At 37.4% G+C, this 16,612-nt stretch overlaps 2 protein-coding genes across 7 annotated transcripts in view; one reads left to right on the top strand and one right to left on the bottom strand.

Moving 5' to 3' along the window:
- Positions 1–2,257: 2,257 nt before the first annotated feature.
- Positions 2,258–7,338, bottom strand: LOC123529791 (uncharacterized). 3 transcript variants are annotated; one of them, XM_045310321.2, is made up of 6 exons: positions 7,179–7,335; positions 5,070–5,180; positions 4,149–4,209; positions 3,768–3,834; positions 3,199–3,333; positions 2,258–2,600 (listed from the first exon to the last, which is right to left on the bottom strand). In XM_045310321.2, exons 2-6 carry the CDS (start codon positions 5,108–5,110, stop codon positions 2,536–2,538), a joined length of 369 nt encoding a protein of 122 aa, XP_045166256.1. In that variant the 5' UTR covers positions 5,111–5,180; positions 7,179–7,335; the 3' UTR covers positions 2,258–2,535. The 3 variants fall into 3 exon arrangements, with proteins under 3 accessions (XP_045166256.1, XP_045166255.1, XP_045166254.1); XM_045310320.2 differs by lacking the exon at positions 5,070–5,180 and having other exon boundaries at positions 3,183–3,333; positions 7,179–7,338; XM_045310319.2 differs by lacking the exon at positions 5,070–5,180 and having other exon boundaries at positions 7,179–7,338.
- An 8,691-nt stretch (positions 7,339–16,029) lies between these two features.
- The window catches only part of LOC123530464 (dynamin-1-like protein), an 83,935-nt gene continuing 83,352 nt past the window's right edge, over positions 16,030–16,612 (top strand). For 3 of the 4 annotated variants that reach the window (XM_053521384.1, XM_053521382.1, XM_053521386.1), the window contains exon 1: positions 16,031–16,203. In XM_053521384.1, coding sequence (XP_053377359.1) covers positions 16,102–16,203 — 102 coding nt within the window. In that variant the 5' untranslated portion in view covers positions 16,031–16,101. Of the gene's footprint in view, positions 16,204–16,612 lie in introns of all 4 variants that reach the window. The other variant, XM_053521383.1, reaches the window with a different exon arrangement.

Genomic DNA, 16,612 nt, shown 5'->3' with positions numbered 1-16,612 from the left:
GAGTTTACACGATCTGTCAAATTTATTTTTACTCTCCATTCTGCATATGCATTGTTTTTTGTAAGTATCTTGGTAGGACATTGTTGTGTGTAACTTACTTAACATTCCACATCAATATTTGTGCTTGAAATTGTTTTGTTGAGCTCACTGAAGTCACGTAAGAATTTCTATTGTTTTAGTTTATTTTCTGTAATAAAGGTACCAAACCTTGTTATTAAGATATAAGAATTGTTCCTTTCTGGTGGCCAAAGGAAACTAGTTGGTTGAATTATAACATAAAGATTTTTGGAAAGAACTGAATATTATTTGTTTTTTTTTTAGTTAATCACCGGAAATTCAAAACGTGATTTCACCTTAACGACATCGCACTTGTGAGTGTAGGCGTTGTCGTGTATAAGATGGACTCCTGATCATTCTTTGGACGTTTCTTATTGTAAAACATTTTCACTTTCTTCAATACAGAGTCCTTGTAGAATCGTCCAGTGACTGTATACTGACCAGATGGACAAGGCACTTGAATAACTGGCCCACCTAGCGCAAACCTTTCTCAGGTCCAAACGCTTTTTAGCTCGACTATTCATAGAATAGTGAGCTATTGCACTCACCCATGCGTCGGCGTCCGCGTCGGCGTCCGCGTCGGCGTCCGCGTCCGCGTCCCGATTTTGGTTAAGGTTTTGTATGTAAGCTGGTATCTCAGTAACCACTTGTGGGAATGGATTGAAACTTCACACACTTATTCACTGTGACAAACTGACTTACATTGCACAGGTTCCATAACTCTATTTTGCTTTTTTACAAAATTATGCCCCTTTTTCGACTTAGAAATTTTTGGTTAAGGTTTTGTATGTAAGCTGGTAACTCAGTAACCACTTGTGGGAATGGATTGAAACTTCACACACTTATTCACTGTGATGAACTGATCTACATTGCACAGGTTCCATAACTCTATTTTGCTTTTTTACAAAATTATGGCCCTTTTTCGACTTAGAAATTTTTGGTTAAGGTTTTGTATGTAAGCTGGTATCTCAGTACTTACTAATGGGAATGGATTGAAACTTCACATACTTGTTCACTATCATGATCTGACATGCACTAAGCAAGTCCCATAACTCTACTCTCTTTTTTTTCAAAATTATGCCCCTTTTTCGACTTAGCAGTTTTTGGTTAAATTTTTGTATGTAATCTGATATCTCAGTATCCACTAATTGGAATGGATTGAAACTTCACACTCTTGTTCACTGTCATGATCTAACATGCACTGTGAAGGTCCCATAACTCTACTTGGCATTTTTACAAAATTATGCCCCTTTGACTTAGCAGTTTTTTGTTAAGTTTTTGTATGTAAGCTGGTATCTCAGTATCCACAAATTGGAAAGGATTGAAACTTCACACACTTGTTCACTGTCATGATATGACATGCAGTACAGAGGTTCAATACCTCTACTTTGCATTTTACAAAATTATGCCCCTTTTTCAACTTTTGTATTCATTCAATTGACAAGGCTGTTGAATAGTCGAGCGTTGCTGTCCTCCGACAGCTCTTGTTCAGAATTGTTTGCACACTGCCTTCTGATATGCCAGTACAGCTGGCTATATCTTTCACCGACAGTCGCGCATCCTGTTCGACCACAGCTTTTACAGCAGCGATGTTTGCCTTGGTAACAAAGGATTTAGGCCTACCAGAACGGGTATCATCTTCGACAGATAATTTCCCAGCTTTAAAAGCTTTAACCCACCTAACCCACTGTGCGCATTGATATGACCTGAGGTCCATAAATACCACACAATTCACCAAATATCTGCTTTGAATCTATATCAAGTCTAACACGGCATTTAATATAGCATTTCGTCCATTTTACAATGTGACAAGTAAATTGGTCAGTGTATATGACTGCATGTATTTCAATTTGAAATTACTCGGTCATTTGAAAAGCAATTTGCACGAAATAAACGGATATCGTTAGCTATTGGACACACAATGCAAGTACAATGAAACTTTTTTAAAATACCTGGGATAAAACTACGGAAGCCCATTAGTGACAGAACTTTTTGCAGGACCCTCGTTTACATTTTTTCATGTATAAAAAAAACTGAAAAATTGTAATATATGAACTGGCACAGTTATTCTGAGGATATGTTTGCAAAATTGTTCTACAGAGTGCAGTTACCGTATCCATCATTCAGTGTAATTCCAACTGTGCATGAGAAAATAGTACATGTATAATACATGTATAATAAATAAAATGAAACTCTGAAATATAGTGTCAATATATATACTGATTTCATAACATTATACTGGAAAATCAATATTATATGTTTTCATCACTTTAACTGTTCTTGCATTTTGTTCTGTAACATAAAACTTAAAATTGTCATCATTTGTAATTTATAGAATTGCGCGTGCAAGATCCAGTAATAATCTGTTTACAAAGTGTTTTTCATAGATCGTGAACGCACATGCAATCGAAAAATCACGTGCAACAAATATGAGCTAATGTCAAAATGCAGACGACAATGATTCAGCATATCAGCAGACTATGTCCTGGGCGCGTTACCAATTCCAAGTACAGTTTTGTATGCCCCGGTCCCATATTTTCCAACTGAAAAAAAAAGAGAAATAACTCATTAATATTCATTTGACACGGCAATATCTGAATATTTTATAAAATATTTTATAATATATAGACCCTATGGACAGTAACACGAGGAGACGAATCTAAACACAATGGAAAATCACTTAAAAAGTAAAAGTCGTTCTTGTAAAGGGTTTTCGTCATTGTGGTTCATGATTTTCGTATTTTCATCATCTTAGTTTCGTATTTTCGCTATTCGGATTTCAGTTTCATGGTTGATCATTCAATTGTGGGTTTTCTTGTTTCTATTATCTTAGTTTCAACTTTCATCACAGTTTGTTTGGAGCATCGTGATAGGGGAGAAAATTTTTAAAAACGCGGATGGTCTAAACGGAACACCGTACATTAGTCATAGAGCTAGTTAGAAAATGCAATATCTAATTAGTAAGTATTAGTTGAACAATCTACATGTAAAGCGTATGTGTAATTGGTATTTCTACTTACATCAGGCTGATTAGCATCAGTAGGCACATATTAGCATCAGTTGGCACACATTAGCAGACGACACGTCTAAAGCAGACGGCTGCGTGCTTTGGAAAGAATACTTACTTGTGCCTATACTTACACTGTGACGGTTTGGCTTTATCCAGTACCCAGTACCGGAAACCTTCACGCGCGCGTCCATTTAATGACGTTTTCATATTCTGTTTGTGTCTGCTCATCGGACTGTGCATTATTTCTCTGTTTCCGGTGAAATAATCTGTAATATCATTATTAGTTGTTCATTTTTTAATTAAGTAAACCACTATTTCGTAAGAACATTCTACAGGACTCTTATTTGAATCACTGTCGGGTTTCCTTGTATGGCGATCTATGTCATGACCTTGTCAGAGAAGGGGCAAGCGACCTTATGACAGCCAACTAGACCCTCAGCTCACACAGCCACTGTTTACTTGACTGGATTTTAGGTGAAACCCTCAGCTAGATATATAACCATTTTGTTGGCCGAAAAACACCGTTCGGTGGTGCTATAAAAGAAATTTCTAATTGACAACTGGTAGATCTATTTTTGTCTTTCCATAGTGTACCAGAAATTGATTTTAAGTTCATATATAATATAATTTCAGCAGCATTACATTTTAAATTTGGTTCAAATAGAAACAAGTATTAAACTACTTAGATCACGTGACCCACCAACTATAATTCTGTCTGGGTGAAAACCTATCTTCTTTCCGTTAAAGCTGTTTTGGTACGAGGTTCTCTGCAAATATAAAACGTAAAATAAAAACAAACAAAAATAAGTGCGTTGTTGGAAATATCAACACTAAACAATAAGTATTTTGACCATTCTACAAAGACTTCATGCCGCGTGCATGCGAAACATAATACAAAGAGCGGATAACCAAGAGTATGATCACTAAAAACTTGAAATTCCACACCAATTCATTGTTTGACAGACCTACAGTTTAATGTATTTTTTTACTAGGTTAAAATGAAAAAGGTGAAAAGTGTAAATACTGTACAAACTGAAGTTTAAATAATCTTATCTTTTATAAAACACACGTGTGGGCTTACCCAGACATCTTTCATACTTTTCGGCGTTTGGTAGTTACTGTGCCTTGACCAGGACCGTAATCTGAAATAAGATTACATCTTCAATGTACACAGACAACAAAAACACTAGACGTATATAAAGTAATATAAAAAAGTATATATATAAAAATTGCAAACTGTACGTAATAAACGATTTTTGTGTATTTCTTGTTGCATAAAGCAAAAACATAACATGAAAAGAAGAATTGATTTCATATGCGCTTATAATCCAGCAATTTATGACCTGCAAAAAACTGTTGATGGTAACCTCCGCGTGTTACGTATTGTCACATTTTAGAAATAGCTATAGTTTAGGATTATACAAATAATTAATAAAATGACACAACAAACACAATAGTTGAACAAAAGCATCAAAATGGTTTAATTACTGTTAAACATGGTGCCGAACACAACAGCACGACAGAACACTTTCGCTTGAAAAATCTGTATTTCACTATTTGTCGAGTTCTCGTGTTGTCGTGCTTGCGAGGGTATGATACGACAATACAATAACTCGACATTTTGTAGAAAATAAACTTTAAAATATCGATTGCATTTGATGTCTGTCGATTTTTTTGACGGGTATAAAAATTTTGGGTGCCCATTTATTTGCAGAGTTATGATAGAAATACACTATGTATTTGTCGTGTTGTCGTGTGTTTACTCCGTTAACACGACAATTTGACATCGCAGAAACTAGTCAGCCAACATAGTTAGACGCAATAATAACAGATTAGTACAGAGCAAATCATTGTTTAAACTTTCCTTAAGATTACGAAAACATGTATAAACAGTGTTAGTGTCTTTAGTGTCACATATGTTTTCTCTATGTGTTAGTGTCACACATGCATTCTATTAGATTTCTAACATTATGTTTGTTAAGAGGTTCACTACAAACCGAACCTGTCCATATCGGCAAAGTATGACATTGATGACAATGCCATGATTTCTCTTTTGTTTGTGTCCTGATAATTATCTTTAGCGTATACTTTCTTAACACTACTTTCAATTTATCTGAAAACATATCATACATACACTAGGTAAAACATTTCGTTACTACTTACTATAGGTTGTGTTTCAAGAATATATTTCCAAAATACAAAAAAAAAATGTATCCACAAAGGCGTTGTAGAGTAGGCCCACAGATTTACAACGTTTAGAACAATGTTATGATAAACTTGTTCATATTTAGATCCGAAACCAGAATATGGCTGGAGAATCTTCATGAATGTATAAGATACTTCACATTGTGAAGTTCCAATTTAAGATGGCAGATTTTATATTATCCACTTAAAGGCATTACTGATAAACTAAAATATAATACAAACACATGTATGCCATTATTTTTTTACATGTCTTGGCTGGGTGTTTTCTGGTATGTTTAAAATATCATTATATACCTCATGGCATACCGTGGTACGCATATTACACTGATAAAACACTTACTCACTCATTTACTCACTCATTCGCTAACTCACTCACTCAATGTAATACAAAGAAAAAAAAAACATGTATACATACAGACTTTGAAAACGCACCAGGAAAGCAAAGTCATTACATCATACATGTACTCTAATAATCATTTTATAGGTCAGCTTAATGCCTTTATTTTGATACAAAACATTTTAAAATCGGATTTGTATTAAGAAATACTAGTATATTCCATTGTGAAAACCATGCTCTAGAAAATGAAAGTAATACGTCCAGTGGTAAACTGAATAAAACGCCAAATATGATGAGCCAGTGAGCGGGCGAATGTTTTGTTTTGTTTGGGTGAACTCGTTGTCCTTTCTGCTCCTTTCGGGCCATGGAGTCCATTCAATATCTGTGTAATAGAATTCTGCTTAAGCCAGTAGTGGTGGGAGTGAGAGAGTGAGAAGTTCAACGTGGCTATAGAGTCTATAGAGTAACTCCAACACATCTGACAATATAGCATCTTACAGCCGTTTATCTTTCATGTCAAAACTGCTACCAAACATTGTTTCATATGTAGGCCTGGGCTCATGTTCACAAAACATTTCCGGTCTGAGCTGACTTTGAATATGAAGCTTTATTAATCATTTGCATTTAAATTGTATGTTCAAAATTAAATGTTCAGTTATTAACTACATGTATTTTCAAGTGTCCATTCAGTATTGACAGTCAGTCCCCATTGGAATTGAATCCTTGTTGTAAAATTTGCTATCAAACTCAGCTGAGACCAAAACAATATTTTTGAACATGACGCCTGGGCGAAGCATGTAAGCACGGTATATATACGGATATTTAAACTGTGAGTTCGAATCAGTCGTTTAAGATGGCCCCATAAGTGTTTAACAGGTGTTCGTATCTGCCGACATTGCCGGTCTTTAACATGTGTCCAGTAGTTTAAAGGAAGTTCACTGACATGTGTCCAGTAGTTTACAGGAAGTTCACCGACTTTTCATGTGGTTACGCGTTATCCTTCATGAAGATCATCAACAAATCGCAACGACAACAAATTTCATTATCTTATAGAATGTAATCTGTTTCATTAAAAAATGAAGTCACTAGTCCAATTTACGACAGATCTACCCTATTTTGTTTGGTTCAGATTCTAGAAATAGCCAAAACGTTAAAATGAATCTGTAGTATCGGATGTTTGCGGAACACCTTACTCTAAGTTCTGCCTTAGTATGCTTCGTAAAACGCCCCCCCCCCCCCCCCCCCCCCCCACTCCCCCTCACCCCACTTATCAACTTGACGACATGAAGTAAACCATTTATGATTTTAATTTCCTGATTAAAAAAAAAATATCTGACTTTCTTGTTGCGTTTTCAAAGTCCGTAAGTACATGTATACATATTATTTACCAAACCGATCAGAAAACTAAACAAACATCTCTAATAACCAGATGTACTCTCATTATAAAGTACATATATTTGTCTAAAAAAACTTGAAAAAGGAAATGAACATATATGTTTATTTTTGTGCCAGTTTGATCACAAAAAAATGAGAGAAGAAAATGTTAACCATTAATAAGAAAAGACTTACAAGTTCATCCTGTCCACCATTGTTCCACCAGAGTTACAATCGTAATACATGATTTGAATTTGGCCAAGTTACACACTTTTATATAAATTCTGGTTTAAACCTCAGCTGGAGACACTATAAACATTAAACCCTTGTGACTTGATTAATCAATGTTTTAATTATTAAATAACCAAAACAGATTAACAAGCTTTCATAAATAGGGTGTACATGTGATTTCGTGTTCATACGTTTACCCGTTTTTCAACTTTTTACGTATTCCAAAATCTTCGGCGCTCCGGTCGATATCGTAGCGTCCAAAAAATCTATGTCATAATATTTTTTGTTTAAATAAGTTTACCACTAAACTGAACACTTTGTGCAAGTGAGACATATTTGCCCCTATTCCACGTTGATTTTTCGAAGATGAAAATGACGCTAGTCGGGTTTCAGATATGGCTAGTAGTCCTAACAATTTCGATATCTTATTCTACAGAGACGATACAAAATCTGGCCCGAAAACGGCCAAGAATTAATTATTTCTCCAAATGCAAAGAAGGGTGTTATAATACATGCATGTCTGGTCAAAATCTCCCCAGGAAAATATTTTTCTTTTTTCATAACTTACGGTCGCATGGGAATATTTTGCCCGTTTTTTTGTTGCAATGAACTTGTTTACTTGTTTGGTAGGATGTTGTCCAAGATAGTGTAAGCATACAATACATTTCGGAATATTACAAACGAATTGTGGTACTACATAGATTTTTAATCAGCCATGTAGCAGTATATAAACAGTGTTAAATGTATGTACCGTGTGCCCAAAAACAAAAGACGGCCTAACAACACACAATTTTCTTTGTTCAATAAATCATTTGAATTTATAGGCTTAAATAATTCTATTGTTTTACCCTGCTGTTATAGATAACCAATCTTTGATAAGCTTTTAACTACTTTAATATTATATACTAGTATAGTTATTTATGCGCATATTTAATTATAAATTATATCATTTTTTCGAAAGGACGAAATTTAGCAAATTTATAATGAATGAAGAAATTTGTTGTTGTCTGTTTGTTTGATTGTTGTTGTCTGTTTGTTTGATTGTTGTTGTCTGTGTGTTTGATTGTTGTTGTCTGTGTGTTTGATTGTTGTTGTCTGTTTGTTTGATTGTTGTTTTTTGTTATGATACTGCTTAATTACCGAGATCCTTAAAAGTAAAGTGAACGTGTTTGAAAAAAAGTCTTGCTCCTTGGTCGGGCGGTTATGGAAAAGGATCGGTGTTTTAAGACATTTTGTGCACTGACTCAGTGACTGATTTTTTATAGGCTAATTCATGTGTCTAAAAAGTGAAAAATAAAGTGCATCATACATTTTCGCAGATACATTTTATAAGGTATATAAGTAAAAATAATTCAGAAATAAATAAAAACTAGTAGACTAGACTAGACTATAGATATCAAACTATACTAGACTATAAAAGAATAGAATAGAATAGAACAGAATAATTTAATTTTAACTAAACCAGGTAAATTTTGGTAGACCAGATATCTGTAAATTGCTGTGTTGCCTATTTGTGTTTGTATAACTTTCAAGTGTATGCTATTTATGCATAAAATATATAAAAACTATTCCCCATAAGCCAGTAGTATTAAAAACGTTAAAATCCGAACATGTCTTTCATAGAAATCGTGTTATTGTGAGTTATGTTTTATCCATTTACAAGAAGAGCGACATTTTTACTACTGGCACATTTTCTTCTACTCGATACAACGATAATCGTGGTTTCGTAGTTTCTACTTTCTAACATCATATATTCATTCGTTGTAATATCGTAAAAGTAAAGTTAAGCTTTATTTAACAAAAATAAAATCTGTAAAAAGATCCTTTGTAAGCATAGAATGCAACCAAAAAATAATAAAAGCAGATTCGGTTTGATTGAGTCTGTTCTTGAGAGGTAATAAAATGTGCAACACCTCTCACGCCCCCTAACTTTGAATACCTGAAGTTCATAACTAACCAGACCCTAGTTCGATCACAGTTTCAATACTAATCCGAATCCGCCTGCCCCCTCTTCAAACCCTTCACCGCAATATCCAAACACAAATTGACTTGTTAGAATCTGTCCAAAGAATAGAAGGTCTGTGCGCTTTCTAATTTATCCATTTCTAGTTCTTCTAAGGTGTCTATGGTCAACAAAAACAAAGTGGTGTTGGATCTTATACAACACTGTAACTGCACTGATCTTACAGCGTTGTTCTAGGGTTTGTCGGTTTAGTTCATTATTATTTTTTTTGGATTTAACGTCGCACCGACACATGATAGGTCATATGGCGACTTTCCAGCTTTAATGGTGGAGGAAGACCCCAGGTGCCCCTCCGTGCATTATTTCATCACGAGCGGCCACCTGGGTAGAAAAACCGACCTTCCGTAAGCCAGCTGGATGGCTTCCTCACATGAAGAATTCAACAAGTTATTTGAAGTCAGAGACCTTAACCACTCGGCCACGGAGGCCCCTGATTTAGTTCATTAAACATTTTGGAAACACTACTGGTGTAACTTTAGTCATTATATACATATCTTGCTGCTGATCGTCGGACTTGCTCTATTTTGAGGGCTAGATATTTTTGCCACGGATTCCATATGGTGGAATGGAACAGTACTTTAACTGGGGTCTAACGTAAGTTTTATATGCAACCTCTTTGACTCTTTTATTTGGGGTTTTGACATTTCACTTAAGGAATCTTAAGGTTTTTTTTGCTAGTTGTTGATAAGATTTGTCCATGATAGGTCTTTGCTGATGGTTACACCTAGATATTTGGCAGAATCAGCCGATTTTAATATCATGTCATGCAGCCTATAGGGGAAGATTACAGGGTTTCTTTTCGTCTGAATTCAGACCCTGTATTTTGTTCACAGGAGATAACTCCTAAGGCTATTCAAATTTTGTATAATTATGTTCCTTTTCTTCTCAAAACACTACATAATCAGAGTCAAGAAGGATTGGTCAGAATATATAAGATAAATCATTTTTTAAAAAAATAAGATTATCTAGTCGGTGTCTTCTTCTTCGTTCGCCCTACACTGTCAGACCAGTAGCCTCGATGAAACTTGTGGTTTGCTGCAGATCCTCAATGCCTCCATACAGTTTCTGATGGATTGAGGTATCTATCGGCCAAGTCGCAGCTCGCTCCTGGTCATGCCTTTTACATTTCTGGAATATATGCTCCGTAGTCTGATCTTCCTCAACACATAGACAGGCTAGTATGGTGCCAGTCTGTATTTCTTGTACATGTGAGCATTGAGCTTGTTGTGCCCTGAGCGAAGCCTGACCAGCATCACTTCAGACCGATCATGGAGATGAAAAGCATATTTCTCTATCCTTGGTCTCGTTAGTGCCTTGATGATGGTGACTTTCTCCTTGTAGCTCACACGTGTTGTTGGCTGTTCTGACTGAATTCTCTGAAGTGCTACTTTGCAGGTGATACTCAGAATCTGCATTCTCCTAGCTAGCTGTGGAGCTTTATTGTTGATCAGAGCTTCCATAAAAGACAGTGCATCTGTGAGAAAAGACGACTGAGGAGCTTTCTTCTGCCGAGTCTTCAATCCTTGAGACGGCCTTCATGAGTGCTTCAGTCTCCGCCTTGTAATTGCTGCAGTGTTTTCCTGTGGCTGCCTGTAGTGTTTCTCTCTTGCCAGATTGGTATAAAATTTGAAATTCCTGCTCCTCCATCTTTAATGGCGCATGTGGCTGATCCATCTGTATAGAGATGAGACCATGATTCCGGAGGATAGTCTTCATTGATCATAGCTAGTGTGAGGCTCTTCCGAATACCTTCATCCTCTTGTTTCCCGCGGCCAAGATAAGGAACAGCAAGTCTCATAGTCGCCGAAGACAGATCATTCGCTAGAGGGTTTATAATGTCCTCTTTACCTAGGGGAGTTGTTGGTATGTTCAGCTCAGTTTCGAACTCTCCATTGAGTTTATTTGCCTTGTGAACGAAGCTGCTGCATTTGAGCCGATTTTTGGTGTAGCCATCCAACTTGATTTTCATGGGATGGTCTTGAAAAGACCTGAACTTCTCTGCTTGAAGCATGACCTTTGCATGTCTCCAGTCTTGTGTACCTGTTAGCGGGGTCTCCGTGGCCGAGTGGTAAAGGTCGCTGACTTCAAATCACTTGCCCCTCATCGATGTTGGTTCGAACCTCACTTGGGGCGTTGAATTCTTCATGTGAGGAAGCCATCCAGCTGGCTTACGGAAGGTCGGTGGTTCTACCCAGGTGCCCGCTCGTGATGAAATAACGCACGGAGGGGCACCTGGGGTCTTCCTCCACCACCAAAGCTGGAAAGTCGCCATATGACCTAAAATTGTGTCGGTGCGATGTTAAACCCAACAAAAAAGTACCTGTTAGCTTCTCCATGAAGGAGATTGGTGTAGACTTTGTAGCACCTGTCATGATCCGCAATGCTTGGTTTTGAATCTTGTCTAGAACCTGTTGGTTAGTTTTGGCAGTAGTGGACCAGGCAGTTGAACTATACTCTAAATGGTTTTTCACTGTTCCCTGATATACTGTCTTGAGTATGTGCTCATTTGCTTCACACGTTGTTCCAGCAAGTTTACAAATCATGGCAAGCTTCCTATAAGCCTTCCCTTCTGCTTGACTAATGTGGGGTCTCTAAAGGTCACTCCAATGTATGTTGCCTCGTCTGCTCCAGTCAGCGAAGTATTTCCCATCGTGATTTTACACGCCTTCTGCTTTGACGACGGAAAGAATAGTGTGGTGGACGATTTCTCTGTATTGATCGCGACACACCAATCCTCAGCCCAAGCTAAAAGCTTATTGATGGCTTCTTGCATCCTGTATGTGGCTGTTGTGGCATGTTCTTCTTTGCACCATAACACCAGGTCGTCAGCGTAGAGTGAAGCCTTAACTCATTTCGTTAGTTCAGACACTAGGTGATTGATGAAAAGATAGGAGATAAGACTTCGCCTCGCGGGACACCATGACGCAAAAGAAACTTCCTACTGTTGACATGTTCTAAGCTGACTCTTGCTCTCCTGATGTGGAGGTATGACTTAATCCACCTCAGCATGTGACCTCCTACTCCACTCCAGTCCATCAGTCCCTTTTAGGGGCCGCTAGAGCTAAAAATAGATAAACCTTTAAACGTCTTGTTCTTATGAACCACTTGATGGATCTTCATCAAACTTAGTCTGTAGCATCATTATAAGGTCTTCTCCCAAATTTGTTCAAATGGGGGCACTTTACCCCTTTTAGGGGCCGTTAGAGCTAAAAATAGAGAAACCTTTAAACAACTTCTTCTCATGAACAGCTTGATGGATTTTCATTAAACTTGGTCTGTAGCATTATTCTAAAGTCCTCTCCCAAATTTGTTCAAATGGGACTTGGCCCCTTTTAGGGGCTGCTGGAGCTAAAAATAGAAATACCTTTAAACGACTATTAAACATGAACTGCTGGATTGATCTTCATCAAACATAGCCTTTAGCATCATTATATGGTTCTCTATTAAATTTGTTCAAATGGGGGGCACTTCTACAGTTGAAAATAGAAATACCTTTAAAAGATTTCTTCTCATGAACCACTTGATGATTTTTCATCAAACTTGGTCTGAAGCATTATTATATAGTCTTCACCCAAATTTGTTCAACTGGGGGCACTTGGCCCCTTTCAGGAGCTGCTAGAGCTTAATTAGAAAAAACCTTTAAACAACTCTTCTCATGAACCGCTTAATGAATCTTCATCAAACTTTGTCTGTAGCATCATTATAAGGTCCTCTCACAAATTTTTTGAAATGGGGGCACTTGGTCCCTTTTAGGGGCTGCTAGAGCTAAAAATAGAAATACCTTTAAACGACTTCTATACATGAACCGCTGGCTTGATCTTCATCAAACTTAGTCATTATATGGTCCTCTATTAGCACTCACTGAGCATTGGCTCGGAACTACCATGGATAAAACGTGTATTGGCGAACTTGTACCGAATGGATATTCAATTAAAAGTGTGGCACGGTGCAGCGGCAGCCGCGGAGGGGTTGTGGCTCTCATACATAAGTCTGCACTTACTCTTAGTGTTGTTGCATCTGGTCGTGACAAAGATTTTAAACAATTTGAATACATGGATTGTAATTTGAGCATCAATGGATTTTCTGCACGAGTGGCAGTGATACATAGACCACCACCAACAAAACAAAACGGCTCAAAGACTAGTGTGTTTCTAGAGGAAGAATGGCCTACTTCCCTAGGCAGGTATGCTACAGTTGATAAAGACATCATCATTGTGGGAGACATGAATTTCCATCTTGATATTCCATCAGACCGAGATGCTGTCAGATTTAAAAGTGTACTTCAGTCATGTGGTATGCATCAACATGTGAACGGACCAACCCATGCCCGCGGTCATACATTAGATGTTGTAATAACCAGGAACGACAGCAAAATAATATCATGTGTCGAGGTCATCGATCAAGGTCTTTGTGACAATACTGGTAATATGTCACAGGATCACCATGCAATTCACTTCAACGCCTGTGCCGCAAAACCAGCTCTGATACGGAAGCAAGTTTCTTTTCGGAAATTACGCTCTATTGACATAAGTTCTTTCAAACAAGACATTTCAGCGTTCCTTGCACTAAATACGTTTCCAGAAGGCGCAGACGTGGATCAGCTAGTAAATGTATATTCAAAAGGATTATCCTTACTGATAGATAAACACGCTCCTTTACGCACAAAACTATCGTTCTTCCTTATGCCAAAATCTAAAACCATGATGTATGGCAATCGCAGCTTTTCGTGCACTGCTCCAAAGCTTTGGAACTCCCTTTCTGTCAAGATCAGGGAAGCTGACACGCTAGCTGCTTTCAAAAGCCTGCTCAAAACCCACTTCTTTGTACAATATTTTGTTAACTGACCGATACATTTATGCTTTTATCCGCTAGAGCTTAAAATAGAAAAAACTTTAAACAACTTCTTCTCATGAACCGCTTAATGGATCTTCATCAAACTTGGTCTGTAACATCATTATAAGGGCCTCTCACAAATTTGTTCAAATGGGGGCATTTGGCCCCTTTTAGGGGCCGCTAGAGCTAAAAATAGAAATACGTTTAAACGGCTTTTTATCATGAACGGCTTGATTGATCTTCATCGAACTTGATCTCCGGCATCATTATACGGTCCTCTCCGAAATCTGTTAAAATGGGGACATTTGGCTCCTTTTTGGGGCCGCTAGGTTTAAAAACAGAAAAACCCTTCAATGACTTCTTCTCATGAACCGTTTGATGGATTTTTATCAAACTTGGTTTTGTAACATCATTATAAGGTCTTTTCTCATGTTTGTCCAAATGGAGGCACTTGGCCCCTTTTAGGGGCTGTTAGGGCTAAAAATAGAAATATCTTGAAACGACTTCTTCTCATGAACCGCTTGATAGATCTTCATCACTGGTCCTCTATCAAATTTGTTCAAATGGGAGCACTTGGCCCCTTTAAGGGTCCGCTAGAACTAAAAATAGACATACCATTTAACAACTTCCTACCATGCACCGCTTGATGGATCGTTATTAAACTTGGTCTGTCACATCATTATATGGTCCTCACCCAAGTTTGTTCAAATGGGTGCACTTGCCCCCTTTTAGGAGCCGCTAGAGTTAAAAATAGAAATACCTTTTAAACAACTTCTTATCATGAACTGCTTGATGGATCTTCATCAAACTTGGTATGTAGTATAATTATATGGTCCTCCCCTAAGGTTCTTGAAATTGGGGCACTTGGCCCCTTTCAGGGGCCGCTAGAGCTAAAAATAGAAATACTTTTAATAGTCTTTTTTTTAAATTAAATATTTTTGTTTTTCTTTAATTTAATACTTCGTCACAAGCAAGATCTAATTAGGTCAAAGTTGGCGTCAGGTGAGCGACTTAGGCCCACTTTGGCCTCTAAATTGTTTCTCTTCGGGCTTCCCTTTCTTTGGGCTTCTTCTTCCTCTTCAGGCTTCCATTCTGTTCCATGCATTCTGATGTCACTTGACTTGTCTGCCTTTCCCTTTTTTCTAATCGGGCTTCCCTTTGCCGTTCCCTGTTGATGGATACAAGAGACAAATTTTATTTAAAATCGGTGTTACATATATAGACAACATCAGCTATGTATAGCTATTGACTGATATAAATAACAAAAGTATATTTAATAACATAATAAAAGTTTACCTATTAAATAGAGTTACATCATTAGCAAATCACAGTTAATAAATAGTACACGAGTTATACAAGTTTACAAATTTGATTAAACCTGAAATACATATGTTATATGGGGATGTTGAACATATCTTTGTAGTTGGAGGCAAAAGTGTTTGCCGCTTGTTCACCCGTCAACAGTTCAACATTCTCTTCCAAAGTTGTTGATCCTCTTTCTGTGTCTCCATCGTTCAACTGTCTTGTCAATCTCCACAGCTTTTAACCATAGCGAGGCTGTTTTGTTTCTCTAGATCTTCCCCTGTGCTTCCAATTTGTGCCTGAGGAATTTGGCCTTGGCTTGCTGTAGAAAAGGTTACTTTCTTGTGAGGGATTGTTTTCTGCTTCCTCCCTGGCTTCTGATAGCTTTACCTGTTGATTCTCCAACTCATCACTCCAGTAGGGCTTATAGTCCTTTCTTGCACCCCTTGGAATGGCGCTGTAAGCAGCCTTTAGTATACTGGCGTTGAAGTTTTTGACAACCTGGTTGATGTCTCTATCTTCCACTCTGATGTCGTCATAATGACCGCTAATAACGTGTTAGAATCAAAATAATTTGACGCACCACTAGTCATTGTGTTAATTATTCCTTCTTTTTGGTTTTTCAGTTGCTTTGGTACCAATAGAGTCAACACTCGGATTACTTTGCATATTTCCCCGAGGACGAAGAAGGTTTCGCCGGACTTTTAATAAATTACAAATGAAGTAAAAATGGAAGGTTTGATCCCTGTCATCAATAAATTACAGGATGTTTTCAACACTGTCGGATCAGAAACAATCCAGCTTCCACAAATAGTGGTTATCGGTAGTCAGGTAAAGCACTGTAATTTGGTTTCCCTTTCGTTTTCAAACGAACGGGTGGGGTTTGAACCTTTGATGTCATGTTTGAGGTTATTTCCAGAATCTTTACAAAGCATGATAATTTGAGATATGTTAATAAGAATAAGTTCATGTCTGTTGAAATGAACGAGAAGAAGCTGAAGAAGAAGGTGGGGGGAAATGCTTTTCTCCCTTATAACCTGAGGTATGCTCAACATCACTAATTTCGCGGTATTTGAGTTGCGCCACCTACGTGGTGTTTACCGGTGAAGTTCGTGACCTATTTTACTCATGCTGGCGAAAAATGTTCCTACCTGCAGTTACATTGCTAAATATCTGTTGAGCTAGCAAGACATTTCGACCCCAAGACATTTCAAACCCAGGAGACAATTCGACCCCAAGA

This window comes from Mercenaria mercenaria, chromosome 13 (genome assembly GCF_021730395.1).
Source record: "Mercenaria mercenaria strain notata chromosome 13, MADL_Memer_1, whole genome shotgun sequence".
Lineage (NCBI taxonomy): Eukaryota > Metazoa > Mollusca > Bivalvia > Venerida > Veneridae > Mercenaria > Mercenaria mercenaria.
This window is presented reverse-complemented; position numbering and strand designations above follow the sequence as displayed.

Excerpts from the sequence above, each read along its gene's own strand:
- LOC123529791 (XM_045310320.2), bottom strand. The coding sequence starts at position 7,228 with ATGTATTACGATTGTAACTCTGGTGGAACAATGGTGGACAGGATGAAC. Across the intron at positions 3,334-3,767 it reads CCCAGACAGAATTATAGTTG|ATTATTTCACCGGAAACAGA; the intron begins GTGGGTCACGTG and ends ATGATATTACAG. Across the intron at positions 2,601-3,182 it reads CAGTGTAAGTATAGGCACAA|TTGGAAAATATGGGACCGGG; the intron begins GTAAGTATTCTT and ends TTTTTTTTTCAG.